This window comes from Festucalex cinctus, chromosome 18 (genome assembly GCF_051991245.1).
Source record: "Festucalex cinctus isolate MCC-2025b chromosome 18, RoL_Fcin_1.0, whole genome shotgun sequence".
In the NCBI taxonomy this organism is placed as follows: Eukaryota; Metazoa; Chordata; class Actinopteri; order Syngnathiformes; family Syngnathidae; genus Festucalex; species Festucalex cinctus.
In genome coordinates, this window is record NC_135428.1 from 11,723,338 (window position 1) to 11,750,094 (window position 26,757).

The 26,757-nt window shown below is 44.7% G+C and overlaps 4 protein-coding genes across 14 annotated transcripts; 2 read left to right on the forward strand and 2 right to left on the reverse strand.

Moving 5' to 3' along the window:
• The first annotated feature begins 522 nt into the window (after positions 1–522).
• pfdn1 (prefoldin subunit 1) lies at positions 523–3,338 on the forward strand. Its single transcript, XM_077504411.1, has 4 exons — positions 523–611; positions 1,732–1,898; positions 1,970–2,054; positions 3,212–3,338. The coding sequence occupies exons 1-4, from the start codon at positions 525–527 to the stop codon at positions 3,293–3,295; spliced, it is 423 nt and encodes a 140-aa protein (XP_077360537.1). The 5' UTR covers positions 523–524; the 3' UTR covers positions 3,296–3,338.
• A 26-nt stretch (positions 3,339–3,364) lies between these two features.
• On the reverse strand, positions 3,365–6,231 carry ttc1 (tetratricopeptide repeat domain 1). 3 transcript variants are annotated; one of them, XM_077504408.1, is made up of 8 exons: positions 6,019–6,231; positions 5,258–5,537; positions 5,115–5,175; positions 4,662–4,774; positions 4,478–4,514; positions 4,251–4,399; positions 3,641–3,695; positions 3,365–3,559 (listed from the first exon to the last, which is right to left on the reverse strand). In XM_077504408.1, exons 2-8 carry the CDS (start codon positions 5,534–5,536, stop codon positions 3,423–3,425), a joined length of 831 nt encoding a protein of 276 aa, XP_077360534.1. In that variant the 5' UTR covers position 5,537; positions 6,019–6,231; the 3' UTR covers positions 3,365–3,422. The 3 variants fall into 3 exon arrangements, with proteins under 3 accessions (XP_077360534.1, XP_077360533.1, XP_077360535.1); XM_077504407.1 differs by lacking the exon at positions 6,019–6,231 and adding an exon at positions 5,949–6,003; XM_077504409.1 differs by lacking the exon at positions 6,019–6,231 and adding an exon at positions 5,640–5,906.
• A 610-nt stretch (positions 6,232–6,841) lies between these two features.
• LOC144005910 (arf-GAP with Rho-GAP domain, ANK repeat and PH domain-containing protein 1) lies at positions 6,842–17,356 on the reverse strand. Of its 3 annotated transcripts, none has more exons than XM_077504392.1 (28): positions 16,721–17,356; positions 16,297–16,494; positions 15,883–15,965; positions 14,941–14,978; positions 14,355–14,690; positions 14,216–14,272; positions 13,852–14,020; positions 13,399–13,500; positions 13,105–13,209; positions 12,196–12,256; positions 11,999–12,119; positions 11,640–11,904; positions 11,306–11,505; positions 11,212–11,241; positions 10,784–10,869; positions 10,519–10,701; positions 10,357–10,425; positions 10,195–10,294; positions 10,063–10,119; positions 9,868–9,994; positions 9,700–9,799; positions 9,383–9,584; positions 9,252–9,297; positions 7,840–8,036; positions 7,543–7,755; positions 7,281–7,386; positions 7,062–7,203; positions 6,842–6,987 (listed from the first exon to the last, which is right to left on the reverse strand). In XM_077504392.1, exons 3-28 carry the CDS (start codon positions 15,963–15,965, stop codon positions 6,937–6,939), a joined length of 3,246 nt encoding a protein of 1,081 aa, XP_077360518.1. In that variant the 5' UTR covers positions 16,297–16,494; positions 16,721–17,356; the 3' UTR covers positions 6,842–6,936. The 3 variants fall into 3 exon arrangements, with proteins under 3 accessions (XP_077360518.1, XP_077360519.1, XP_077360520.1); XM_077504393.1 differs by having other exon boundaries at positions 15,883–15,979; XM_077504394.1 differs by lacking the exon at positions 11,212–11,241 and having other exon boundaries at positions 15,883–16,494; positions 16,721–17,352.
• On the forward strand, positions 15,477–26,644 carry LOC144005911 (platelet-derived growth factor receptor beta-like). 7 transcript variants are annotated; one of them, XM_077504396.1, is made up of 29 exons: positions 15,482–19,172; positions 19,267–19,449; positions 19,531–19,635; positions 19,796–19,864; positions 19,939–20,033; positions 20,122–20,320; positions 20,387–20,647; positions 20,709–20,839; positions 20,925–21,006; positions 21,085–21,159; positions 21,219–21,408; positions 21,939–22,054; positions 22,137–22,248; positions 22,363–22,465; positions 22,541–22,649; positions 22,961–23,055; positions 23,127–23,259; positions 23,341–23,445; positions 23,533–23,637; positions 23,749–23,851; positions 23,939–24,027; positions 24,905–25,020; positions 25,096–25,218; positions 25,304–25,415; positions 25,482–25,581; positions 25,874–25,979; positions 26,062–26,164; positions 26,229–26,376; positions 26,445–26,644. In XM_077504396.1, exons 3-29 carry the CDS (start codon positions 19,584–19,586, stop codon positions 26,506–26,508), a joined length of 3,096 nt encoding a protein of 1,031 aa, XP_077360522.1. In that variant the 5' UTR covers positions 15,482–19,172; positions 19,267–19,449; positions 19,531–19,583; the 3' UTR covers positions 26,509–26,644. The 7 variants fall into 7 exon arrangements, 6 of the variants coding, with proteins under 6 accessions (XP_077360527.1, XP_077360523.1, XP_077360522.1 ...); XM_077504400.1 differs by having other exon boundaries at positions 15,483–19,172; positions 19,792–19,864; XM_077504397.1 differs by lacking the exon at positions 19,267–19,449 and having other exon boundaries at positions 15,480–19,172; positions 23,939–24,018.
• The last annotated feature ends 113 nt before the right edge of the window (positions 26,645–26,757 follow it).

Below are 26,757 nucleotides of genomic sequence, written 5' to 3' on the forward strand. Positions count from 1 at the left end.
TTAAACTTTCTTACGCTAAATGTTTTTAAAGTTTGCTCAATAATGTTTTAATATTGTCAATGTATGTTCTTTTAGTAAATTTTGTAATCTACTTTTATTTTCTCTTCTTCCTCTAAATGTTAACTACTGTGTTTACTGTGTAAAGCACATTGAGTTGCCTTGTGTATGAAATGTGCTATACAAATAAACTTGTCTTGCCTAATTGCCTTAGGTATGGAGGTAAATATGATGCAAAAGTAACTTGTAAAAAAAATGTACCTGTTGAAAAAAAAGATACATTTGTAACTGGAAAAAAAAATGTACCTGTTAAAAATAAATAAATAAAAGTAACAACTGAACCTGTAAAAACTGAACCTGTAAAAACTACGAAGTTTTGTAAACGACATAAATATACAACACACATAAGGACAAAACATGTTGAATATAAACGCTAATAATGAATAATTAAATTAAGAAAAAAAATAACGTTCATGATAATAATGCTCATAATAATTAAAAATATTGTGCAGTTTCCATCCGAGCGGATGTTGTCAACCTGGAAGTCGATCTTGCGCATGCGCCCCACTACGTTAGGGAAAATGGCTACCCCCGTGGATTTGGAGCTGAAGAAGGTAATTCCCCAAATGAAGACGCATTCGCTAGTTTCATTCAATAACGAGACGTGTATTATTATTATTATTATTATTACTTTTACAACACCAGGCTTGTTAGCAAGACTGTTTAATTGAGCCATTCTCGACACGACGACTCAATAAAATGGAGTCACGTGGAAATCGATTCTGTTATGAGGCAGCAAGGTGGATAATGGTTCGCACGTTTGCTTCACCTCGCCTTTGGTTCGGGTTTCGAAACTCGGCTAAGGACTCCCGTGTGTAGACTTTGCGTGCTAGCGTCATTCAATATTCGAAATTGTGAATGGCGACCAGTCCATTGTTCATCTTGTGCACTGGCATTGTTGACAAGCGACCAGTCCGTTGTTTGTCATGATCAGGCATGGTTCGATATTAGATTCTTACAGTATATCACGGTATAAAATTACAGCAGTAAATGACTTTTAAAATAAATTATATATATATATATATATATTAGGGGTGTTTAAAAAAAATCGATTCGGCGATATATCGCGATACTACATCGCGCGATTCTCGAATCGATTCAATAATCGGCAAAATCGATTTTTTTTTTTTTTTTTTTTTTTTTTTTTTTTTTTAGGATTCACACCTTAAGCATGGAAGAATGTTATATGAACGGAACATTAAGCCTTAATATTTTATTTCAATGCTGTTCAAACATGAAACAAATTACAACCTCTATAAGACTGAAATTTCAGATAAATAAATAATACAATTTTCATATAAATCTTACACTCTACAAGCTTACTGATTAGTATTTTCTAAATTCAAATGAAAAAAAATCGCAACAATCGACTTATAAATTCGTATCGGGATTAATCGGTATCGAATCGAATCGTGACCTGTGAATCGTGATACGAATCGAATCGTCAGGTACTAGGCAATTCACACCCCTAATATATATATATATACACACCAACAAAGCAGGCTTGCTCCCTCCTCTGTGCATCACTGCTCATCCCTGTTTACTCAACTTTGCAAGCAGTCTGCAGTGCCTCTCAACATCGACCAACGATTAAGCAGCGACCAGTAGTGTGTATGAACATGTGGTCTGGATTTCCATTGGCATGCAAGTAAACATCGTCTTTGTGCGTGGCAGGCCTTCTCGGAGCTGCAGGTGAAGGTGATCGACACGCAGCAGAAGGTGAAGCTGGCTGACCTGCAGATCGAGCAGCTGATGCACATGCAGAAGCACGCCAAGCTCACACACACCGAGATCAACACGCTCAACGAAAACACGCGCATGTACGAGGGCGTTGGACGCATGTGAGTCGCTCGCTCCATTCGTCGCTCCCTCGTTTGTCTGAAAACACTCTGACAACGCGTGTGTGCTTCAGGTTCATCCTGCAGTCCAAGGACGACATCACGCAACAGCTGAAGGCCAAGCAGAAGACTGCCGAGGAGAAAATCAAAGAATTGGAGGTAGCCCTCTTTTCACCAGAAAGTTGACATAGTTAACACACATTCGACATTAGTCACTTCTTCTTTTTCCACATGTAGTGACTGCTTTATTCTATAACAACTTCAATAAATAGACAAGAAATATATATGCCCTTTCTAAATTTTTCACCAAATAATTCCCCATTCATTTTCTATGGGACATGCAGCAAAACCTCAAAATTTCACATTTTTGACTGATTCAAACCACTCCTACTGTTAACTGCCCAGCTCATTTCTATTCCAAGCCCAAAATTGAAATTTTGTATTTCTCTCTTATTTCTCTTTTTTTTTTTTTAACCAATGTAAAGTGTTCCAAGTTTAAAAACACATAATCAAGGTGCCTGCTAAACAATAAAGTGGGGTAATGCTAATTTTGTGAAAAACAAAGTTCATGAAGAAATGCTTTTATAAATAATTTCAGTTTATCGTTTCAGCGTTGCATCGTGCTAATTTGAAGATATCAGTGCTGTGTTGTTAATTTTTGTTAAATTTGCTTTGATTCTCTGGAAAAAAAAAAAAGTGACTGACGTTACACATTTTTGTGAAGCAATTAAAATTTTCCTGGGGGGGAGGTGATTTTATTTTCAGTAGAGATGGTCAAGTCCCGTTATCTGCCATTATTTGAAGGAACTCGTGACTTGTGACCGTTTTAGGATCAGTAACTAAAGGCATTAATAGCTGACAGGTGCCCATTAAGATGTGCAACCGCATAGTTTCAATGGGAATTCTTCAGCCACTTATTTTCATTTTATTTGTTAAAATTAATTTGTGTGCTCTAACACAACATGAACGATATGAAAAAAAAATAAAAAATTGCCATTAATTTCATGCAGTTTGAAGGAAAAATGCTGTAATTTGGGATATATAGGTCTTTCTTTAAAATTGTCTTTTTTTTTTTAACAATTATGTATCAAAAGGACTACTGATATTAGAGCTACTAATGGGTTGAGTACTCATACTGGTATGAGTTTGAAAAAAAGTGGTAATGAACATCCCTAAATTGAAGCCACATGACAGCTGGGATAGGCTCCAGCATGCCTGAGGGTAAGCGGTTTGGATAATGGATGGATGGTTGTATTGGCCAGCAGCGAGCTTGCTGACGTCCTGACGAGGCGGCATTGCATGTTTGTGCCTTGCAGCAGAAGAAGGTGTACCTGGAACGCAGCGTGAAGGAGGCGGAGGACAACATTCGGGAGATGCTGATGTCCAGGAGAGCTCAGTGATTGGTCAATCGTCAACTTGTGTTCATTAAAGTGTTATATGTTATTGATTGGTCATTGATCAGCCTGGTATTTGGATGGAACAGCAATGAGTTTTTATTGTGAAGGGAGGGCAAACGGCGTGGCGCGGTCACGTGTTGTTATTGTTGGGCTTGTTAACGAAGTTGATGGAGTACGAGCCCGTGTTGGCGTCCTGGTTGACCTGGAAGTTGCTGGTGGACAGGCCGAATGGGCGCAGGACCATGTTCCCCAGGTCCTTCAGCTTACCTGCCCAGGGTCAATGCAGGTCATCGGTTGAGGTTATTGATAATCAGCCAATAATTCAAAGAAGTACATGCGTGTTCCTACCTAACATTTCCTCCTTCAGCTTCTCGTTCTTCTCGTGGATCTGCTGAGGTAACCTCTGTAGGGATAGAAAGTAGTTGGACTTGCATAACAAAACATCAAAACAACAAGCCCGCTCCTGTGTGAGATGTAGGAAGGGCTCTATACAGGTTTATAATTGCCTATAGATGAGAACAAACCACTATGTTTGTCTGAATGAAACTCAACTCATTTCAACATAGTTCCTTGACACCAAGATGGTGGCAAAAGCACTACCTTTGGATAAATGGGCTTCAGCATAACTTCTTGACCACAAGATGGCACCAAAGTAGTAACATTGCTTAGATTTACATTTGAAAGCCACTTTCTCCTAAAACAAGAAAAAATATACATTTCTCAGGTCCGTGTTTTCGTTTTGATACAATAATTTCAAACAGTCCTTTTGTGAGTGTCAGTCTTTTCTATATGTGTAACTGAGGACCAGACCCTTGTGTGACCTGACTTCAGCTCACCCGTAAGAAAATTGACAGATGGATCTGGTTAAAGATATCCACTTTGTTTTGTGGCTGATTTCAAAACAAGAAAAAAAAAAAGGCTTCAAAATGGTATTGGTACCAGCAGTCCTCAAACTCACCGCGCAGGCCTGCCTGGCTGCCGTCTGCTTGGGGTCTCGCTCCAGGACCTTCTGGTAGTCGTCCAGCGCTTTTTCCAGCTGCTCCGTCTGCTCATAGAGCTCCGCTCTCCTCAGCAAGGCCTTCATGTAGTCTGGATTCAGCTCCAACGCTAGCATCATAGTCAATCAATGAACTGACCTTTTCATCATGACGCCTCCCGTACAACTTCCAGGTGGGCCTCACTCACCTCTGGAGCAGTCTGCGATCCCGTCATCCTTCCGGTCCTGACGCAGGAGTGCAAAACTTGCCGTTAGCATGTTGCTAGCTTGACCTCCTCTGTCATTGCTAGCTCAACACTCACTGGCTCATCTACTTGGCACATTTTGCTAGCCTTACAGATGATGAGATGATGTGTTGGCGTGTTGCATTACCAGATGCAGTCGGGCGGCCGCTCTGTTGGAGAACAACACGGCTCGCTCTTGGTTGAAACCGTGCGGACACAAACGTAACGCTTCTGTGTAGCTTTGCTCTGCCAAAGACCAGTCTGCACAAACAAATTACAAAAGAAAAGCTCAAACTGCTACATATGATGATTACGTTGGTAGATGCCCGATCAAACTAGTTTATAGTGGAACAAAGGTGTCTAACCCAGAAATGTCAAACATACAGACCACGGGTCAAAACCGGCCCGGTAAGGGCTCCGATCCGTCCAGTCAGGACAGAACACAAAACTGCAGTTTTTTGCTAAATTAATTGTTGCTGCCAATTTTCAATTCAAGTGGACCTTGAATTGAAGTGAGTTTCACACCCCTGGTCAAACTGGTCTATTACCTGATCAAACTGGTATATACTATTATAATGGTGAATACGGTGGTTGGGCTCACCTCCATTTTTAAAGTGGCAGTTCCCTTCCTCCTTCAATGTGAGACTGTGCTGTCGTCGGCTCTGGAGTGGAAAAAAAGTTGACAGCGGTAGCCCGTCATTGTGTGCAAATGCATTTTTGACTTTCAACGGCATCTGCTTTTACCTCCTTTTCCTCCTCTGTCAATTTCTCCTCTTCTTCCACCTGATCCTCATCTTCCACTTCTCCACTGCAGTCCTTCAAGTCGTCATCGGAATCGTCCCGCGCGTCCTCAAGCGGGTTTGTGCTTGTGTCGTCCACTGGCTCGTGTCTCGTGTCTGTCTTTGAATGTCTGTACTGGTCTCCTCGGTCAGGATGCTCCAAAGTCTCTTGGCAGTCAAAAAAGTCCTCCCGGTCCACGGTGTCCTCCTCTCTGCATCTCAGCTCATCTGCTGGCCGGCTCATCCTAAACAAATGAACCACAGAGAGGAGACTATGTCACTTCCTACTAGAGTAATTTTTGAAGGTTGTACTTGGAGTAAAAACCTCAAGAACCAAACTCTTGAACCTTCATAATGCTTATGTAGAGGACTCCCAGAACCTTCCTGACCACCACTAGAACAGTCGACTCCTTGAACCTTGCATTGCAGTATTACCAGAATATTCTTCAATTATTACTAGAACAGTCCACGACGGGCGACTGATTGGGTGGGTGATGAATTATGATTGTGGTTTTATATGACGCACACACAGGTCTGAATATTATGCATAAAAAGTTAAAGTACAATATTCATTCGGAATTACGTTAAGAACGGAGTCTTCAGCTAAAGGCTAAAAAGTCGACAGTTACTATCGGGATGTTAAATAGTAGGCGAACCTCAAAAGGCCTTGACAAAGTGACATCAAAAAGATTAAAAACGTCTAAATTGTCTGATTTGTTGACTTACCTCACAGTAATGCTAGCCTTCGATGAGTTAGCCAAAACACTTCCGGGTAACTCTTCTTCTTCTTGGTCCTCGTCGACGTTACGTCGTCGTCTTCTTCTTCGGTTTATTTTCACTCGGCTCCTGCTTTGAATTATGCTTTGAATAAAGTCTAATTCTGGTTTAGAACTGAGGAGTTTGTCGTTTGACGAACCCTACATTTTTTTCCCATACGTGCGAGGTGACTTTACTCGGCTTGTTTACATATTTTAAAGGCAATACCAGGTACTGTAGCTGCGTGTGCCAATATGGCTCGTTACTGGCCCCTGCAGGCAAGTCACCATCCGACAATTCAGGACTATCAACAACGTTCAATGGAATACAGTAGGCTACGTACAGTAGTATGAAAAAAAGTTTTTTTTTTGTTTTTTTTTGTCATCAATAGTCTTCATATCAATGTTAAGACAAAGGAAAGATTGCAAGTATATTTTATTGTTGAATACATTTTATTATTGGATGAAAAAAGATGTTTAAATATGCATGGAAATTATATTAAGTGATCCATTTAAGTTTAAGGGAATTTCTTGTCTTAATTGGAAGCATCGACAATTTGTAATCCATTTCTATACTGTTTATATTTGGGTTATGGATGAGTTGCAGACTACATCAGCTCACTTTGGGTGAGATGAAGGGTAGACCTACATCCTGGACTGGTCGCCAGCCAATTGCAGGGCACACTTTTGAAAAGTTTAGAATTTTTAATGTATGTTTTTGGAATGTGGCAGTAAGCCTGAGTACCCGAAGAAAACCCACGCAAGAACAGGAAGAACACAGGATGGCTACAGCCTGGATTTTTATGTTTAACTTTAATGATTTGAGTGACAAACAAGGTAAACAACATCAAGAGAATTGATAACCAACATCCATCTTCTTTGTTGTTTTTCAGAGGACGGTGATCTCCTCTTCTTCATTCTGTTGTTGCTGCTCGTGTGTCTGCAAAGTGTTCCAAGGCTCCAGTGAGACCTCACAATCGCACCACAAATGCACGCGGCGGTTACGGGACATACCAGGAAGAGCGGCGCGTGGTACAGGACCAACTCGCGGGTCAGCTTGAGCAGGTCCCCGTTCAGACTGTGGAAGAGCGACGGAACAAGAACCAGGGCCAGGTTGTGGGCTGACATCTTGTTCACCTGGGAGAATGTCTGGACCCTGGCAAGTAGTGTGTGTGAGTGAATACAACGTGCGAGTGTTTTACTTTCAGAAGTACATGTTCCATGCTTACTTACATGTAAAAGTGTCCAAACAAGGCGTTTAGCGTTACTCGCTTCTCGGAGGGCAGTTGCCGTAGCAACTGTCGGTAGGCTGAGAACCTGGCACGCTCATCTGAAATCACTTGATACACAAAGTACTACGAATGGGACTGTGTTTGGAAGTCAAGGTACCACTGCATACATAGGAGTTAAACCCAATTCACTCTATAGGCCAGTTGGAGTGATTTCTAACAGCACCTGTGACTACAAAGTAGGAAAAAACACTAATACTACCCACCAGCAGCACGCATCCAGTCCTTGCGTTCGCTCTCAGAGAAGAGTTGCACTTCCTGTTGCCGTATGTATTGCTTGAGGGCGGAGGCAGCGTCCAGCACACCCTGTTCGTCCGACTCCAGCAGGACAGATCCCGGGGATCTCACCAGGGTCTCCACCAGCTGGGACACTTTGGAGGCTAGGCCGCAGCGCCGGTACACACCTTCCACCTTCAGACCTGAAACACACGAGACGTCAACACACGAATGACACAAGAGTACGCGGAGAGGAGATGTTAAAACGTGGAAGACAAATTTGCAACCATGATTTTTGATGTGTTGGATGCATCGCTGGATGGCGAGCGGCACCAGGTCCAGCTCCTTGAGGTCATTCAGCGGGTACAGAGTCGGCTTGGACGTGACAGGAGATTCTGGAGCGTTTTGTTTGGCCAGAGCGTCCTGCAGGAGGCGGTACCATCTGCTGCAGCTGTCATGCTCGTCAAAGTGCAGTGAAACGCGCCTGCACACACGCAACATGCGTCACCTGACCAAACACAAAACGGCACAGCACAACACAAAACCATGCGTGTTGGAGAGCTTCGCCACGAGTTTGGTCAGGTGGTCTGAGACCTGTAAGGTGATCTTTATCTTGCCAGCTTGTCTGGTGGGCTGAATGTCAGTTGGAATCAGGCCCGTCAGTTGCATGTCCTGGTAGTCTGAGTCCTATCAGATGATCTTTGTCTTGTCAAGTGGTATGAGGATTGTTCGGTAATCTTAGTCCTGTTACTCCTGTCAGGTGAGCTTTGCGTTGTCTGTTGTATGAGGTAGTCTTAGTTTTGTCTGGTAGTCTTTGTCATGTCAAGGGTTCTGAATCATATCCAGTGATCTTTGTCATGTTTGGTGGAATGAGGTCATTCACTTCTTGACCCTTGGTCTGAGTTAGCAGCTTGTAGACAGTCTTAGTTTTGTTTGGGGTGGGGGGATCTTTGTCTTGTCAGGTGCTTTGCATCTTATCTTGTGCACTCTAAAACCGTTGGGTCAAAATCAACCCAAATTGGGTTAAAAGGGAATGACTCAACGTTTTGGGTTATAACTTATCGGTATTTAATTTAACCAAAAAAGTTGCTTCAAAGGAATAACCCACACAACAACCCACAAAAAGGGTTTGTACCGGTAAGTTATTAATTTAATTTGACCCAACTTTTGGTCTTAAATGACTCAAAGTTGGGTCAGTTAATTTTTTGACCCAGTTCAATTGGGTTATTCAATTTGACCAAAAAGTTGAGTCAAATTAATACAACCACAAAGTAACCCCGAAATTTGTGTTGCTTTAAATTGTGGGTTATTAATTCAGTTTGACTCTTGGGGTCAAATAAATCAAAAAGTTGGGTCAGTTCATTTTTGATCCAGTTTAATTGGGTTATTCAATTGACCCAAAAGGGTGAGTCAAATTAATAGCCGACAAAATAACCCCCCAAAATTGGGTATCTTTGTGGGTTATTAATTTAATTTTGGGTGAGGTTAGGATTAGATTAGTTTGCGTCAAATAACTCAAAATTTGGGTTGTTCCATTCTTCATTCAATTTGGGTTATTTTGACCCAACTGTTTTTGTAGTGTGGTATGAGGTCAGATTTGCCAGGTGATCTGAGGCCTGTCAGTTGTCCCCTGGCCACACCCCAAGTGTCACAACATAACACAACACAACACAACACGTGTGTTGGAGTACCCACTCACCTCTGTCCTAGTACCATGGTGATGATGTCTTCAGACGGATCAATCTCTAAAAAAAAATAATACATTGATTAACATTCCTTTGGATGTGGATCGTTACATTTGAATTGGCGTGCATATGAAAGGATGGTTACCGTGGTGACTGAGCGTGCTCAGTTCCATCTTTAACATCTGCTTGGAGCCTTGGCGAGCGCGATAGACGCTCACCCCGCCATCCCACAGCAACAACCAGGCCTCAGAGTTGTCCGAGGCTCTGCTGTCTTCTACCACGCACACTTTGCAGACCCCCACCGCCCCGCACACCTCAGCGTAGGATACACCACCTGGGAGAATAACCTGGAAAACAGTGAAATGAGCGTCAGGTGGTCGAGGCCTTGCCAGGGGATGTTTCCCTTGTAAGCTATGTTTGTCCTGTGTGATATTATGTGGTCTGGTTTGGTTCTGTCAGGACCTTGAGGATGTGGACCAGGTGGATGAGGAGTTCGTCCTCACTCTCGGCCACACAAATGAGCTGATTGTCCAATGTGATCAACTCAAACTGAAAAATTGTCCTGAAGGAAGGAAGACTGGTTAGTTTTCCAGTTACTGGTGCAGTCGTCATAGCTTGTGGAATATTTACCCGTCTTTTCGGAAGAGGGACAAAACCTCGCGCAAGTCAAGGACGTCGCAAGCTGCAGAGTCGTTTTCCAAAGAGAAGAGGAAGCGATCTTCTTCCAGTTTGCCGTGAAGTTCCTCGTCTTCCTCTCCTACACACACGGCAAGATATAATAGGAAATCATAGATATATAAGACATTAAAATAAAATTCAGATTACCTGAGGGGGCGGACTCAGATCTCCTATATCCTGACTTTGGCAGGTAAGGTGGAAACTCTGTTTAAAAAAAAAAAAAAAAAAAGGTGTGAATATTTGTGTACACATGTGTGAATGTGTCTAGGTGAGTTTAACCTGTGTACTCGTTGAGTCTCAGTAGCTCGGCCTGTAGTGCTTGCCCTGCTCTCTCAGCCAGCTGGATGACGGAAGAGTTCTGAGGGTCTGTTTGACACACCTGCAGAACGGAAGTGATGTCACAGAATGTAACGTGAATGCGGGCGTGTCCTTGTGTGTTACCTTTGACCCCGAACAGATGAGTGAGAAGGTTTCTTCCACGTCGCCGCCACAAACAACTTCTCGCAGCCTCTGAAACAAAATCCCGTCAGTCACTGCGTGTACACACAGCGACATGATGGCATGATCACGTTTGCAAGGTCGCAGGGTCACAGGGCGTCACACCTGCTGCATCAGCTCAGCAGAGGATGCCAGGGCATGTACTCGTCTGTAGCGCCCCTTGCTGTATTTATCCTGGATGAACTTTGACCTACTCTCATCGGAGGCCTCTGGACCGATCTGCTCTGCAGAGGGCACCAAGGGGGCCCACACCTGATTGGCCAGACGGTTACCGTGGGCAACGAACAGCTGCGAGATAGGATGGGTTCCAAAAGTCAGAGAGAGAGGCCACCATTTTTCCAGAATGTTCCATCTCCGCTTCCGCCCTCACCTGTATGAGTGGTTCAGTCCACACCTTGTTGTCCATCTTGAGACTGCGGACCTTGGACAATGTGCTGCCCAGAGCTCGATGCTGCCCTGAGGACAGGACGTTAGCATTAGCTCGTTAGCATTAGCTCGTTAGCATTAATGTGGTTGTGCGGATCTTGGACAGTGTACTGCCCAGATCTCGATGTTGCCCTGAGGAAAGGGTGTTAGCATTAGCTTGTTAGCAGCCCAGAGCTTGTTGTTACCCTGAGGAAAGGGTGTTAGCTTATCTCGTTCGCATTAATGTGGGTGTGCGGACCTTGGACAGTGAACTGCCCAGAGCTCGGTGTTGCCCCGAGGAAAGTGTGTTAGCATTAGCTCGATAGCATTAGGTGCTACCCTGAGACAAGGGCGTTAGCATTAGCTTGTTAGCATTAATGTCGGCGTGCAGACCTTGGAAAGTGCCCAAAGCTCGGTGTTGCCCTGAGGAAAGGGTGTTAGCATTAGCTGATTAGCATTATTGTGGGCGTTGTGGGGACATGGTCACCTGCGCAGCTGTGACAGATAACGAGCAGCAGGTTGACTGCCGCCCACTCGGGGTCGTTGGCACCACAGTCGGCACACTGTCGGTTGGACGGGTTCTTCCACAGGCGCGTCGCCACCTGGCTGCAGGACAGTGCACTGCTGATGGACGAGGACAAACCCTCCAACCAGACGGACAGATCCTTCGACGAATCGACAGAGAGACTGTTGGTGGGGGAGGGGCAAGGAGGGAGACAATTGGGTCAGATAGGGTGGGACATGCAAAGGTGGGCGTGTCTCACAGCCCTCTTGCTGATTGGAGTTAAAAAAAAAAAAAAAAAAAAAAAAGACATGCATACTTGAAGGTCCTGAACGGGGTGGTAAGGGTGAAGGAGTGTTTCCCGGTGGTCCGGACTGTGGCCAGGTTGAGGGGAATGCTGTAGCAGGCCACACCCAGTTGGAAGCCATCTTTGTTCTGGTAAATCCAGAAGTCGTGGCCCCAGACGGCGGCGTAAAAGCGGCTTTTGGGGTCTTTGACTGTGATGGGTCCGTGGAGGTCCGGGGAGGCGGGACTGGGCTGACCTCGTGATGCCAGCAGAGACTGGACCCAACCGTCCTGAACGTCTGCAACGCAAACATGAGCGTGTAGAGTAGTTGGGCAGAGATAAACAGAATTTAGAGCATCGAGAATGACAGCATAGAACGAGCCGTAACTAACCCTCACTGTGAGCCATGAAGTCGTAATGCTTCTTCTTGAAGTAGATGGAGAATCTTCCTTTTTCAAGTTTCTTCACATTTGTAATGCTGGACACATGGAAGAGAACCTCGCTGAACTGGTCCTGATCAAAATAACACACACACAGCTGTCAATCACAACATGAACACACACACACACAGTTTGGAGGACGCACTTACTGTACGTTTTTTCCACAGAGACATCAACTGTCCATCCAGCGTGGCCCAAAAGACATTGTGTCTAAAACAACAAATTTGTTATCGGTCTATCAAGCAGTCAAAAAGAATCATGTTTATTCAAGTCAAGTATGTGAAACACCCAAAGAATTTGTCTCCGATAAGGTTGGCTACACTAGTATTGCAGTAGAACAAGCAACTATGACAACAAAGACATGACATGTACAAGTATAGAGAATCTTTGCATAATGTAAGGGTACCATTCGTTCTGTAGAACCAACCAACAGCTGTGCAAATGATGCGGCGCGTCATCAAGCAAAGAGACCAGTATTGCAGTACTATGACAGCCGATGATACTCGTACCATAGAAAGTGACCAGTAGCACAGTAATTGTGATGCAACTTCAATGTGCAATGATGCAGAAAGTCTTGAAAGTGTCTACTGCTGTGGAATGTAGAATGTGGAGTGAACTAGTTAGGGACAATAAGTCAATCTATCAGTCTCTTAGTAGTCAGATACGTTTACATGGAGAGTTTCGATTTTGATTCAAATAATCAAGATGTAGTTCAGTTGTCTATTTAGCGCAGTGTTTTTTGTTTTTTTTTTGCTTTTATTAAGGCAGCAGCCTGATTTAAAAATAAGTTACAAGTAGTTTAAAACAAGCTCTATTGCAGCTATTCCCACTGAACCATTGACATGATGTTGGTTCGGATTGCCAAAAGGAACATAAATACCACTTCCTGTGAATCTAAATGAAATTCCGTTTGGATTCTGCCTTTATATTCAGATTGAGGTGTTCATATGGAACATTTTCATTCTGTTTGGTCATTTGGTGTCATTCTAATCGGATTACTTCTCTCCATGTAAACCTGGCTAATAATCTCTGTCTAGATGCGACACTCCTTTGTCTACCTGAAGCCCTTCCAGACATCCAACCAGCTTGCTCGGACCACTGCACTTTGAGGACCAGTGGGTGGGCGGTGTCCTTTCTTCCTCGACACTCGGATGGTTGCCACGCTGCACCACGGCCACAAAAACAACAATGACAAAGATGCAAACGATGACCACCGCAATGGGAAAAACAGTGAAAACAACAAGAAAATCGAGAACAACAGAACAATATCAACAACGATGGTGACAAAAAAAAACAACAAGAACGAGAACAGCAAAAATGACAACAAAAACAGTGATACCAATAACGTGTACCTTGGTGTCTTTTGCTTGGAAGACTTCGTGCTCTTTGCTGATTGGGCAGCGTGTAAAGGAAGAGGCGGGATTGGCCGAGGGGGTGTCACACTAGCTGAACGACTGGAGTTGATGCAGCAAACGAAGCAATATCAGTGAACTATCGGGTGTACTATGAGGTGTCGTATCAAGTCTTGAAACTAGGTTTGATACATGGTGAAGTATGCGGTGGAGTAATAAATGTAGCACAAATTGCAGTACCACATGTATTGTCAAGTGTCACGCTGAGTGTCGTTACTGTCATACTTGGTGTCAGGAATAGCACAAAATGTCGGACTAAGTATAAATATAGATGTAGTACAATGTGAAGCACTAGATGTACTGAATGTAGCACTAGCTGTAGTACCAGGTGTAGTACCATTAGGAGTAGCAGATTTAGTACTTTGTGTAGTACAAGGTGTCGTGATTACATACTTGGTGCTGTTGGGCAAGTTGTCTACGAGGTCTCCTCTCATTGGTCCATTAGCCATGGTGGAAGCGGGCCAATTTTGATAAATTTCCTCCTCATTGGACGAGTCGGAATCGACGTCGTCATCCCAATTTTCCAACACGGTAATATAAAGATCGTTGTCGTCGTCTTCCTCTGTGGAGTTTGTGGGCGAAGCAGAAAGAGGAAGTCGTAAGATTGCTCAAATGAATGTTGGATGCATTCTCTACTCGCTACTACTCTAGAGGTGTGTGACGTCATGGGAAAAGTGGAAAACTATCTTTAAAAGGCAGTATCTCGCAGATAATGAAATGATTTATAACATAGCCATTGACTTTGGCACACCACTACCTGGTCCTGCAAGTCCAACATGTTCCTCTGATGGCGCTGGTGAGTCTTTGACGACATCTGGACCAGAAGAAGAAAAAAAACAAGAATTACTATCTGAATTGATCATCTCTAATCAGAAAGTGATCATTGATTGATTTACCAGCTGGTGTCAAGGGAGGGACGCCTTTGACAGATTGGGACGGCGAGTTAGCCACCATGCTTAGCATATCTGCTAAACTGGGTATGTTCGATAAGGAGCTAACAATGGCGCCCAAATTAGCAGGTGGCGTGCTGGAGGAGCTGCTTAGTGTAGGAGTAGGAGCAGCAGTGGGGTGATTGATGGTACTAGCAGCCCCTGCCAAGCTAGGTATATGGTTAGCAATGTTGCTAGCCATGCTTTGTATAGAAGGCGGTAATGTGGGGGGCGGGCTGGAGGCAGAGTCACCAACAAATCCGACCATATATGGAACATCAACGGGTGACCCGGTGTCTTCATCTGAGGGGGAGGAGACGGTGACATCATCATGTAATGATTGGATGGATGATGCTCGACACGAGAGAAGTATTTTTGAATGTGTGTGTTTTAGTGATGTCACAAACTGGTTGGAAACCCGTTTCAAAACCAGTTTTGACACTGACGTCGACTTGAGTTGAGCTTGTTAAATCATTTCCTACCCAATCAAAGGTCAAACAACAATCCCTGTGTGTGTATGTATGTATGTATGTATGTATGTGTGTGTGTTTACCTGTGCTTAGCTGAACTCCATTGGAAGCAGTCTGATTTCTAAAAGCCAAGAACACGTGACGTGTGTATGTCAGAATCACAACGGGGACAGACATAAACAAGTGTTTGTGTGAGTGTCTTGGACAGTAACTTTTATTTATTTTCTTGTAAGTCATGTAAAACAGACTTTGAAACGTTTATGAACAACCTAAATATCCTTCACTTAACTTTAGAAAACAGAAATATCTTAAATGCCCAATTAACCGACGCAGAATTGCATAGTGTCTCAAGATAAGGCAAATGGAAAGACCCTAGGTCCAGATGGTTATTCTGCTGAGTTTTTCAGAACAGTAACAGCGGGCAAACATAATGATCCAAAGTGAAGCCATATAAATACAGCTGCAACCAAGCTACTACTGAAATCAGACATCACTCAACCAGCCAATTACCGCCTGCAGTTAAATAATGCGGACATTAAAAAAATTGTTGTACACATTGTGTGTGTACATTAGGGGTGGGACAATACGGGTAAACCACGATTCGATACTGTGACGATATTTGGCTCACAATATCAATAATATCACGATACACGATATCTACGATTTTTGATATATTGTCAAAAAAAAAATTAGCAATACATCACGGTATGTGACTGAAAAAGCCAACAAATGCCCATAAAAAAGGAAAATGTCTAATTATGCATTTATTCAATACCAAAACTTTGTGCAATGTACAACGTTCTGCATAGTGCCTCACTGCCTCGTAGTCTTTTAACTGTAAATATTGTAAAGTAAGACAAACTAAAGTGCATAAACATTTATAACACTGCACAACTGGACACATTACATCGATATCTTACATCAGTGTATCGATAATTTATTGCAACAGAGAGCGCAACAATATATTGCGATATCGATTTTTTTTTCCTCCCACCCCTAGTGTACATGTGTGCGCATACACAAACCTGCCGTCCAGCAGGGAGGCGGCGACTAGGTTGTCCCTTGCGTAGCGAGCTCTCGGTTTGGGGACAGGCTGGGGCGGAGGCATCTAGTTGGAGAGGACTAGTCAAGATTAATCGATCAGTGATCATAAGCAAAGAAGATTGGATCGAAAAGATCATTCTTCATCGACTATACAGGCAAATTCGCTGTGGTCATGACATGACAACAGGACAATTCAATAGAAACAATATTGTGTTTCTGTGGTAACCATGCTCATTGCATGCTAGGAGAATGTGAATCAAGCAAAGCAAAGCAACGGCTTGAGCATCAACTGTAAAACAACAAAGGTTATGTGTGTCTACAAGTTGTCACCGGAACCCAAATTTATCTTTACCTCAGGCAACAAAATTATGGATCAAGTTTCTTTGTTTACATACCTCAGAACCTCAATGACAGCAGATGGCAGAAGCAAGAAAGAGGTCGGAATATGAATTTGTATATCCAAAAACGCATTCGATAAGATCAAAATGATCTATGTTGATCACGTCACCAATGAGGAGGTTCGTCAGCACCTAAACACCGATAAACAACTGCTCGCGGCCGAGAGGCGACAGCTCCAACTCCTGGGACACTACCTTTGGAAAGGAAAATTTGAAGAGTTGAGCCTCGGTGGAGGTATCGCAGGAACTGAAGCGCAGCACAGAACATATTTTTTATTTATTTTTTTGTGCAAAATTTCCAACAATTCAGGTCAAAATGAGAATTATGGGATGCTGACTGAGATCGAGCAAACTTGCGTCAAAACACAAAAGAAGAGAAGAAGAAGACTGCGAATGATACGCCGTAGAAACGTTTTCTTACCGTTTCACTTCTTAGATCCTGTACCGACTTTTCTTCTTTTTTTCCTGTCCTCTTGTCTCATGTATTCTTCTTGCCTCCTGTGTTTCTGTCTCGTTTGTGTGGCATATGTCTTCTTCCGTGTGGATGTTGGTAGGACAGGTGAGTTCATGTGACTGGTAGCTACCGTCCAACCTGCTCAGTCACTTTGTTGAGTTTTTTTTTTTTTTTTTTTTTAAACACAACCAGTTAGTCTCGATCACGTCATCACACAAGTATGCATACACTTGTGTATATGTGCGTTTAATTGTATGTGCCTTTAATTGTATGTGTGGGTGTGTTTCACTTTGTCCACCTTATGTTACAGCCTTAGTTCAAAATGGATTTAATTATTTTTTTCTTCAAATATCTTCATAGATCGCAACACATTGACTACAGTAAAGTACTGTGTGTGTATATGAATGAATATGTACGTTATTATGTATAATTATGTGTATTGGTGGGAAGCATGTGTATGGGCTTAAATGTGTTATGAGCATTAGCTCTGAAAAATTGAGTACTGCATATTAGGGATGTAACGATATCCAAACATCACGATACGATATTATCACGATATGAAGGTCACGATACGATAATTATCACGATATTGTGGGAGCGTTGGCGATATTTAAAAAAGATCACAATATTCTAAAAAAGGAGCTCATATTAAAGAAAAAGCACAATATTGTGCTTTTGTACATAACAGCAATGCATATAAACCACCTACAATCTCTAATAACAATATTGAGGCACTTACTTGCTAATGCAAGCACACATTGATCGCTTCACAAGCAAATTAGGTGACCCTTCATCTGACAATTAGCATAGATTTTAAACATAGAAGGCCAAAACATCCCTAATGAAAATTAAATTGCACTAATAAACTAGCCACTAGAGGGTGCTAGAACTGCACAAATCGAAATCAACCTGACTTTTTTTTAACAGATGTGTGCCTTTTAAATATTGTGAACATGACGACGACGATATTGTGGCAGTTTTAATATCACGATATTGCCCTTATCGTGACATCCCTACTGCATATATACAGGACTGTACAAGCAGGCAGAATGCTGCGAGCTGATATGTGCGGGCGCTTAGCATTTTGTTGGAGATCCCCTGATGTTCTTTGATGGTTCTTCGGAGAGGTCTGCTATCATAGCCATCTATTCTTGTCTGGGGGCCACGACCCCAAGCATAAAGCAGGACGGAGAGTACTGCAGAGTTGCAGAGCCAAGGCTTCGTGTTGGGTGAGATGGTACGGTGCCGCCAGTGTGGTTTCCAGAGACATTGCAGGACTGATGTTGCCAGGGCTCTTCCGTGAATCATCTCTGGTTTTTGGTCCTCATTGTGACTGGAGAGCCCAGCTATTCAAATATCTTGACAACATCAAATAATTCATTGCTGAGCTGGGGAGGGAATGGGTCTGCGCCATCATGACATTCATGAACTCACTTAGAGACCAAGCTTGTCTGCCTCATTGGTTTTGCCACGTCCTACGCATATCCAACTTCTTGGACATCTTCATACCATCCAACAAAAGCCATTCTCTGGTTCGACCTTAAGGGTGCATGATGGAAGGTAAACCACGCACCCGAGGGCTCGACATTGTGACCTGAAACAACATGAAGATGCCATGGAGGATGCAGAGCTGCTGGAACAAGTACTGCCAGCTTTGGAAGAAAGTAGTTTACCTGGTTAGTTCTGGCTCAACGTATCAGGAGAGCACAATGCTCCCTCGCAGGAGCCCGAAGAAGATTATAGTACATACACAGCAAAATAGTGTTTCATACGGCTACTATGACTAAGCTACCCTTTCTCACAGCACTACTTGATGCTGCCCTATGACCACGTTTCTAGCTGTACAGAGTAAAGCAATTACAGTAAATGTAAGCTGTAGACACAATAAAGTAGATCTGTGTAGCTCCAGATCTATGATTAGCCTCAATAGAGTACTACTACTACTACTACTACTACTACTACTACTACTACTACTTGACTAGCACTAGAGCAGCTACTTATTTTGTCGATACATAGACATAGACATACTAGAGTTGATGTGAAAGTTTGGGGAGCCTTTTTTTCAACTTTCCACATTCACGACTCACTGTGGTTGTGTGTGTGCTGGACCTCAGTTGACTTCCTGTCTGGGTTGGCAGAGATGCAGATTGAAAACAGACGCTCTTTCTCTCTCTCTCTCTCTCTCTCTCTCTCTCTCTCTCTCTCTCTCTCTCTCTCTCTCTCTCTCTCTCTCTCTCTCTCTCTTGCTCTCTCTCTCTCTTTTGCTCTCGCTTTCTCCCTCCCTCCGGCTCGCCCGTTCAGTGAGTGAGTCAGTTTGTTTCCAGTCTTTGGGCAGCGGGAAGAAAAGCATTGAAAAGAGAAGTGGGACGGCTGAAAAGGAGGAAAAGAAGAGTGGAAAAGGAGGACAAGGAAGGACAAGGTTTGAAGAAAACTATTTTAATGTGGCTTGGGTTTGGGTGGTGGTGTAGAAGCTCATTTCCATGGTAACCTTTCTGATTTGACTCCTCCGACAGACGACCAGCATTTTTTTAAAACGCACTTCTAGCATCAAATTTGGATTCTGAATATCATCAGCAGTATAGACTTTCCATAGAAGCAAAGACGAGAAAGTTTGTTGATGCTTTTAGCAGACACGTGTTGACTTGGCAAAATTTGACTCCGCCCCCCTGTGGTGACCCTCTCATACTTTCCACAAGGTTCTTCTTTTTCCTGAGGCAACATCATTGGATTAACTTTTTGTTGATGTCACCCATTATCACGTGTTTATCTTTGTGCAGGTTGATCATTTTTGTGTCATCTGATCCTCACCTCAATTCGAGATGGACGACTGATGGTGTGTGTCACAAACACACATGACAACTTCCTGTTTGTCCAGTCAGCAGGTTAGCCCTAACCCTAACCCTTGTTGATACATGGAACATCCAAAGTTCAATGAGAACAAGTAGCATGGGGTGTGAAACATGGAAAATGCAAAGATGAGATAGAAATTGTACAATGGTGCAAAAGAAAAAGAAAAAACTTCCTGTGATGTGATTTAGTCAGAATCAGGAGTCATGCTGAGGTCCATCAGAGTACAAATGGGAAGCCTGAAACTGCTGCACTTCTTGTTGGGTCAGTAGTAAAAAAAATGTCTGCCCTGTTCGCTGATTGGCAGGATGGACTTACTCCAGTCTGTGTGTGTGTAGGTGTTCTCCTGGTTCTTCCAGAAGGGAATGTTAGTCTGGAGCTCATTCCACTGGCCTCCCAGGTTCTACTCCAGTCTCACTCAAACTTTACTGTGGTCAGTAACACTTCACCTCTCTCTCTCAAGTGTTGGTGCAACTTGTGTGCCTCAGATTTTTGATGTGACTTGTGTACCTACCTCAAAGGTGTGTTCTGGGTGGAGCGAGGTGTCATGGCGCTTGCCGTGGCAGGAATCTCAAGAGGGCAATGTGGTGGTGGAAAAGCAGGGATCCCGCAGCGTCCTGCAGCTCTTCAACGTCACCTGGAGGAATTCTGGGAGATACGCGTGTGAGGAGTCGTCGTCTGATCAGATCAGAGAGATGGACGTCTTCGTACCTGGACAAGGTGAACTTCAGGTCTCCGCCAGATGAAGTGTCATTGAGTCTGATGATTGTTTTGCGCTCCTCTCAGGTCCCGATGAGTGGTTTGTTCCAGTGGGTCCAGGCGTGGTGATGAAGGACAAGGAGGAAGACACCATCCCTTGCGTGGTGTCCAACCCTCTTCTGAACGTCAGCCTGTACGAACGCGGGGACAAAACGCCGGCGTCGGGACTGAAGTACGAGCCAGGGCGCGGCTTCACGGGACGCCTGAACGACTCGTCTTACGTGTGTGTGGCCTCTAATGGCTCTGAGGAGGCGCGGTCACAGGCCTACTACGTCTTCAGCGTCGTGGGTGAGTTTTGTCACTCACCTGTCCAGATAACCCATTTGCGGCTCACCAACCTGTCTGCCAGTTGCCAAGGAGATGGAAGTGGATTTGACGGTGTCCAGCAGCGTGCTGAAACGTGGAGAGCAGCTCGTTGTCAACTGCACCGTCCAAGACATTGACATGGTCTTCTTTTCTTGGAACTTTCCACGCAGAGAGGTACTGCACGTCGGTCTTCTGACTTCTACTCTGTCTCCACCCACAAGCTTGACTGACACAAAATTGACATTTTGTGTGGTTCCAGGAAATTGAACCGCTGACAGAATTTCTGCCCAATCAAATCCGCTCATTTGTGAACATCCCCTCGGTGACGCTGGCAGACTCTGGTATGTGCCGATGTTGCTCATGATTGCCGGCGACACGAGCTGTTTCTACGATAACCATGAGACATTGGCTTCCTCCAGGTGTGTATGTGTGTGCGGTGCAGGAAACCGTACAGGGAAAACGTGTGGAAAAGAACATCACAGTGAAGATACTAGGTGAGTGCATGCATACGAATCCACACACAAAGACGTACTCACGTGTGGAATCTCCGCAGATCGTGGTTACATTTCTGCACGTGCGACACATGACACCAACGTGTCTTCGCTGGTTGGCCACACGGTGGTGCTGCGGGTGGCGGTCGACGCCCACCCTCCGCCCACGGTGGTGTGGCACAAAGATAACCGCAGTGTTTCCGTCAACACGGGAACAACCGTTGTGTCCAGCACACGTGTGACGGACGGCAGGTACGCTAACCATGATGCTAATCAAGGGTTTTGACCTTTGCGCTAAATATCGTAACATCTCACAATCCCATGCAGGTGACCATATTGGTAGGCAAATCCAACTTTTAACTGACTTTGACCTTCTGTAGCAATGAAAAGTGCAGGCAGGCTGGCAGTCAAGTGTGCAGTATGCCGACGTGCGTTTGATGGGTGATTTGGATCAGTATAAAATAGAGAAATATTGGATTGCTGATCTGTGTGATGCTAATAACGGTAACAAAATGAAGCTAACATGGCATAGCAACAATGTTGATTGATGCTGGCAAAAATGATCAACTGAAGCTAACAACAATGCTAACCGAGATTTTAACAACAATGCCAAATGTGACACAAACAATGCTAACCATAAATGTGAACACGGCTAACATGACGCTAAAAAAAACCTTGATGCTAACATGACATTAACAACGATGCTAGCATAATACTAATAACAATAACCATGATGCTGAGACCAATGATAACCAGCTAAATACACCTTCTGTTGGTGACAGCTATGTGAACACGTTGACTTTGGCGAGGGTCCGCTTGGAGCAAACAGGAAGTTACACAGCCAGAATCTACAATGAAGATGACCAAGAGGATGTATTCTTCTACCTGCAAGTTCAAGGTAAGTGGGTAGGCAATGATTAATATGTCTACAACTCACTGTGTGTTTGTGTGCGTGTGCGTGTGCATTTGTGTGTCTGCAGCCCCCCCGAGAATCACATCACTGACTGAAATGAGCACGCAGGACATGTTGTGTGTCAGTGAAGGAGCCCCGCCCCCTTCTGTCACCTGGTTCACATGTCACAGTGCACACGGGTAAGAATAACTTGGCTTACAACATCAGCGCCATCTGACCGCCAACATGGTGGCACATTTAATTGAAGTGTCGTTGTGTGGACATCGCAGGAAGTGTTGTGCTTTTGTCTGCAGGTGCGCTAACGGGACAGGCAGCTGGATGAGCCAATCAGGCGGATCAGAGGGCGTGACTCTCCAGGAGAACATCACCGTCATGGCGGACCGAGGCCTAACCCAGGTAACGGTGACATCATCACCCATGTGACATCTTCCTCGAGTGCCGGAATGACATCGTCAGTCCTCACCCTGGCAGGTGCGCAGCGTGCTGAGCCTGAAGACCACAACGACCTTGACCGCCGTCCGATGCGAGGCCTCAAACTCTGTGGGACGGCGAGCCAGAGACCTCAGACTGGTGTCCACTTGTAAGTGGGGTGGCTGATCGGATGAGAGATGAAGGATGGGTGACGGTCGACTGATGGATTGATTGTTGATGGATGGATATTCGGATCAATTAATAATGGGTTGCTTGATGGATTGATAGGAACGTGATGAAGATGACGGATAGATAAAAATGGATGATAGATAACGGATGATGATGATGATGATGGATGGATGAATGGTTGATGGACTGATGGTCTTGCATGATCGGATGGATGGAAGAAATGGTTGATTGGATGATTATATGACATTGCATCCCATAATATGTCCAAGTGACCAAGCACTCTCTGTCCAGCTCTCTTGTCTCAGGTGGCCATGTTGGCACTGGTTCTGGTTCTGGTGGTCATCGCCATCATCTTCCTGGTCATACTCATCATCTTGTGGAGAAAGGTCGGTAGTACTCAGTGTAGTGGTAGTCTTGTGTTACTCGTAAGTGCACTACTGGTACTCTCGTCCTTCAGAAACCTCGTTACGAAGTCCGCTGGAAACTAATTGGTTCCGTGAGTCCTGATGGACTTGAGTACACCTACCTGGACCCCGCCCAGTTGCCCTACAGTGTCTCCTGGGAAATACCCAGAGACAAAATAGAACTAGGTAGTACTCCGTAGTACGGTAGCAGTACTACAAGTAAGTAGCACTCTTCACTCGATCCTCGTTGCCATGTGGCGTCTGCAGGTGAGGTGTTGGGTTCCGGAGCTTTCGGCCGAGTGGTGGAAGCCGAAGTTTCGGGTCTGCTCCAAGACCAAAAGACCACCAGAGTGGCCGTCAAGATGGTCAAATGTGTGTACCGCTTCCTGCTTCTCCATGTGAATGTACCTGTGTATACCTCTAGCTTCTTCTCGTGTTTTCTTGTGTGTTTATGTTCAGCCAACAGTGCCGCGTGTCGGTCGTTGTTGTCCGAGCTGAAGGTTTTGTGTCATCTGGGTCCTCACGTGAACATTGTCAACCTGCTGGGAGCGTGCACGTCTGGAGGTGACCTCACCGCATATCTCAGCTGGAGCATACCAACGCGGTTGCGCAATGCGCAGGATCAATGACGCCCCCTGCTGGCCGCCGGCATGCTGACATGTGCCTCCTCCACAGGTCCCATCTATGTCATCACGGAGTTCTGTTGCCATGGAGACCTGGCCAACTATCTGCGACGACACAAACACACGTTTGTACACAGCAATGCACACACTAAGAGGTAGAGACAGACACGCAAAAACACAAAGGCACACAAAAAATACACAATGCACAGAGACAGACACAAACTGCATGCGCGTGTGTGCAGAGAGGCAGACGGAGGTTACATGGATATGAGCAAGCAGGAGGGCGGAGCCATCGTCAGCGACAACGAGAACACTGTGTCAGGTGAGACAGGTAAGTCAGCAGTGATCTGTGCGTGTACCTCCACTTCTGTTTACTTCCTCCACATGTACTTGCGGTTATCCCTACCTGCCTGTGTGTTGTTTGTGTGTATACCTCTACCTGTGTGCACCTCTTCCTCATTGTGTGTGTATATATCTGGTTATTTCTCTAACAGCGCGTGCACCTGTTTGCGTGTGTAGACCTATTTGTGTGTATATACCTTTATCTCTGTTTGTGTGCATATACCAGTACCTGCATCTTCCTCTTCCATCTTGTGCACCTTTTTGTGTGTTTCCTTTACCTGTATCTGCTTGTATATCTTTCTTCTTGTGTACCTGTTTGTGTACACATAGGACTGTTTGTGTGCCTATTCCTGTTTGTTTGTGTCAATGCATGTGTGTATACTTGTACCTGTTTGTTTATACATGGTAATGTATATACCAGTACCTCTGTCAAGCTCTTCCTGATTATGCACCGGTTTGTATGTGTAAATGTATTTGTGTATACATACCTCTGTTTGTGTGTGTATACCAGTCCTCGCGTCTCCCTCTTCCTTCTTGTGGAGCTATTTGTGTCTGTATGCGTGCAAACTTGCTTGTGTGTGTGTACCTGTACCTGCTTGTCTCTCTTTGTTTGTGTACCTCTATTTGGATTCACCTGTCTGTGTATGTACCTGTTCCTGATTGTCCACCTTGTTTGTGTGTGTCTATTAGTGTGTCTATACCGTTACCTGTTTTTGTGTGTGCCAGTACGTCTATCACTTCCTGCTTTGCACTTGCATGTGCGTGCATAGCATATTTGTATTTGTGTGTTTGTTTTACCCGTATGCACCTCTGCTTGTCATTGTACATATACCAGTATGTTCCTCTACTTGTGTGTACACCATCAGACCAGCTGGAGGCGTTGTCGCCACTTCTCAGCGACTCTACCGTCCTGGGCGTGAGTGACCTTCACAGCTTCTCCTTCCAGGTCGCCAGCGCCATGAACTTCCTGTCCTCACGCAACGTACGCTCAACAGAGACTCTCAGCATTTGTGTGGCTTGTGATTAGCGTGCGGTTAGCATGTGCCGTGTGTCGCAGTGCGTCCACAGAGACCTGGCAGCCCGGAACGTCCTGGTGTGCGAGGAGCGGCTGGTGAAGGTGGGCGACTTTGGTCTGGCCCGAGATCTGCTCAAGGATCAGGACTACGTGGCTCAAGGACGCGTCAGTGCAACGCGAAAACACGTGATGTCACAAGTGCCGTGTCACTTCTGTGACCTCACTTTCTCCTCGTGATTTTTCCCAACAGTCCTTGCTGCCCCTCAAGTGGATGTCCCCAGAGAGTATTTTCCAAAGTGTGTACTCTTCCCAGAGCGACGTGTGGTCCTACGGGGTTCTGCTGTGGGAGATCTTCTCTCTGGGTAAGACGCTCAAAGACGCTACGACACACAATGACACATATGAGTGTCACGTGTGTTTCGCTGCAGGTGAAAGTCCGTATTCAGACCTTCCCATGACACACCAATTCTACACTGCACTAAAGAGAGGACACCGCTTACCACAGCCACAACATGCCAACTCCAACATGTATGACTTGTGACAACATGCATGACATATGTTTGCATGATATGACATGTATAATGCTGACAACAGAATTTGGCAACATGATTTGCATGCATGGCGACATGTGACATATAACATATGGAGCAGTATAGCAGCAGGTATGAAATATACAATAATATGATGGATGGCAACATGATATATGACCTGATAAACATGGAAAGCAACATGAAATGACATGTTTGAAATATAACGCGTGGGACATGATGACCCATTTAAATTTGTACAACATATTTGACACGATGATGCGTGTGCTCAGTTACAACCTGATGCAGGCGTGCTGGAGCGAGCATCCCGGCTCGAGGCCGTTGTTCTCGTCGTTGGTGGCGTCTCTGGACGCCATGTTGACGGATGACTGGAGAAAGGTGACGACATCCTCCGCGTCCACGTTGTCTCCTTGTCTCGTGAAGGTCAACTTGAAGCGCGACCACTTGTTTGCGTCCCCAGACGTACGCCAGGCTGACGAACAACTTCTTGACAGGCGACCATCCGGCCGTCGTTCGCTCCCGACTGACGTCCGCGGCCGTCAACATGCCAAGCGAGACCAAAGGTGAACCTTCGTGACATGATTTTCATCAAGAAATTGTCACGTCAATCATGGCCTCTCGGTACAGGAAGCAACGTTCCCGAGGCAAGGGTTCACCTATTGGAGGCGGGGCCGGAGGAGGCGGGACCTTCCCATGGTGAATACATCCTTCCTGTCAAGGTGGAGGCACGCCACGGCGGCGGCGGAGAGGAGGGCGCTGCGCTGGACGCAGACAGGTAGCCGTCATGAAGATGATTATGATGATCATTTTCATGATGACGATGTTGATGTGTTTCCCGTTTAGAGCTGAGGAGTCTCCAGCTGCCCTGGAAGTGACATCATCAAGAGAGGAGGAAAGCTGCGTTTGAGAAGCTTGTTCATATAACACGATATAGATAACAGTCTTGTAACTAATATGATGACGTTATCGTGACGCAATATTCCTGGCATTTCTTTTATATCAATGTATTATGCTCAACTTTAAATATAACGTTTGAAATAGCAGGCCTGTTGACTTAGTTTTGTTCTTTCGACATGAAAGCATGGACATTTCAGCTAATACGATTGTGCATAAAAGATGGTCCTGTGTTGGAGTTTTGTTCTCTATAAGAAGTTTT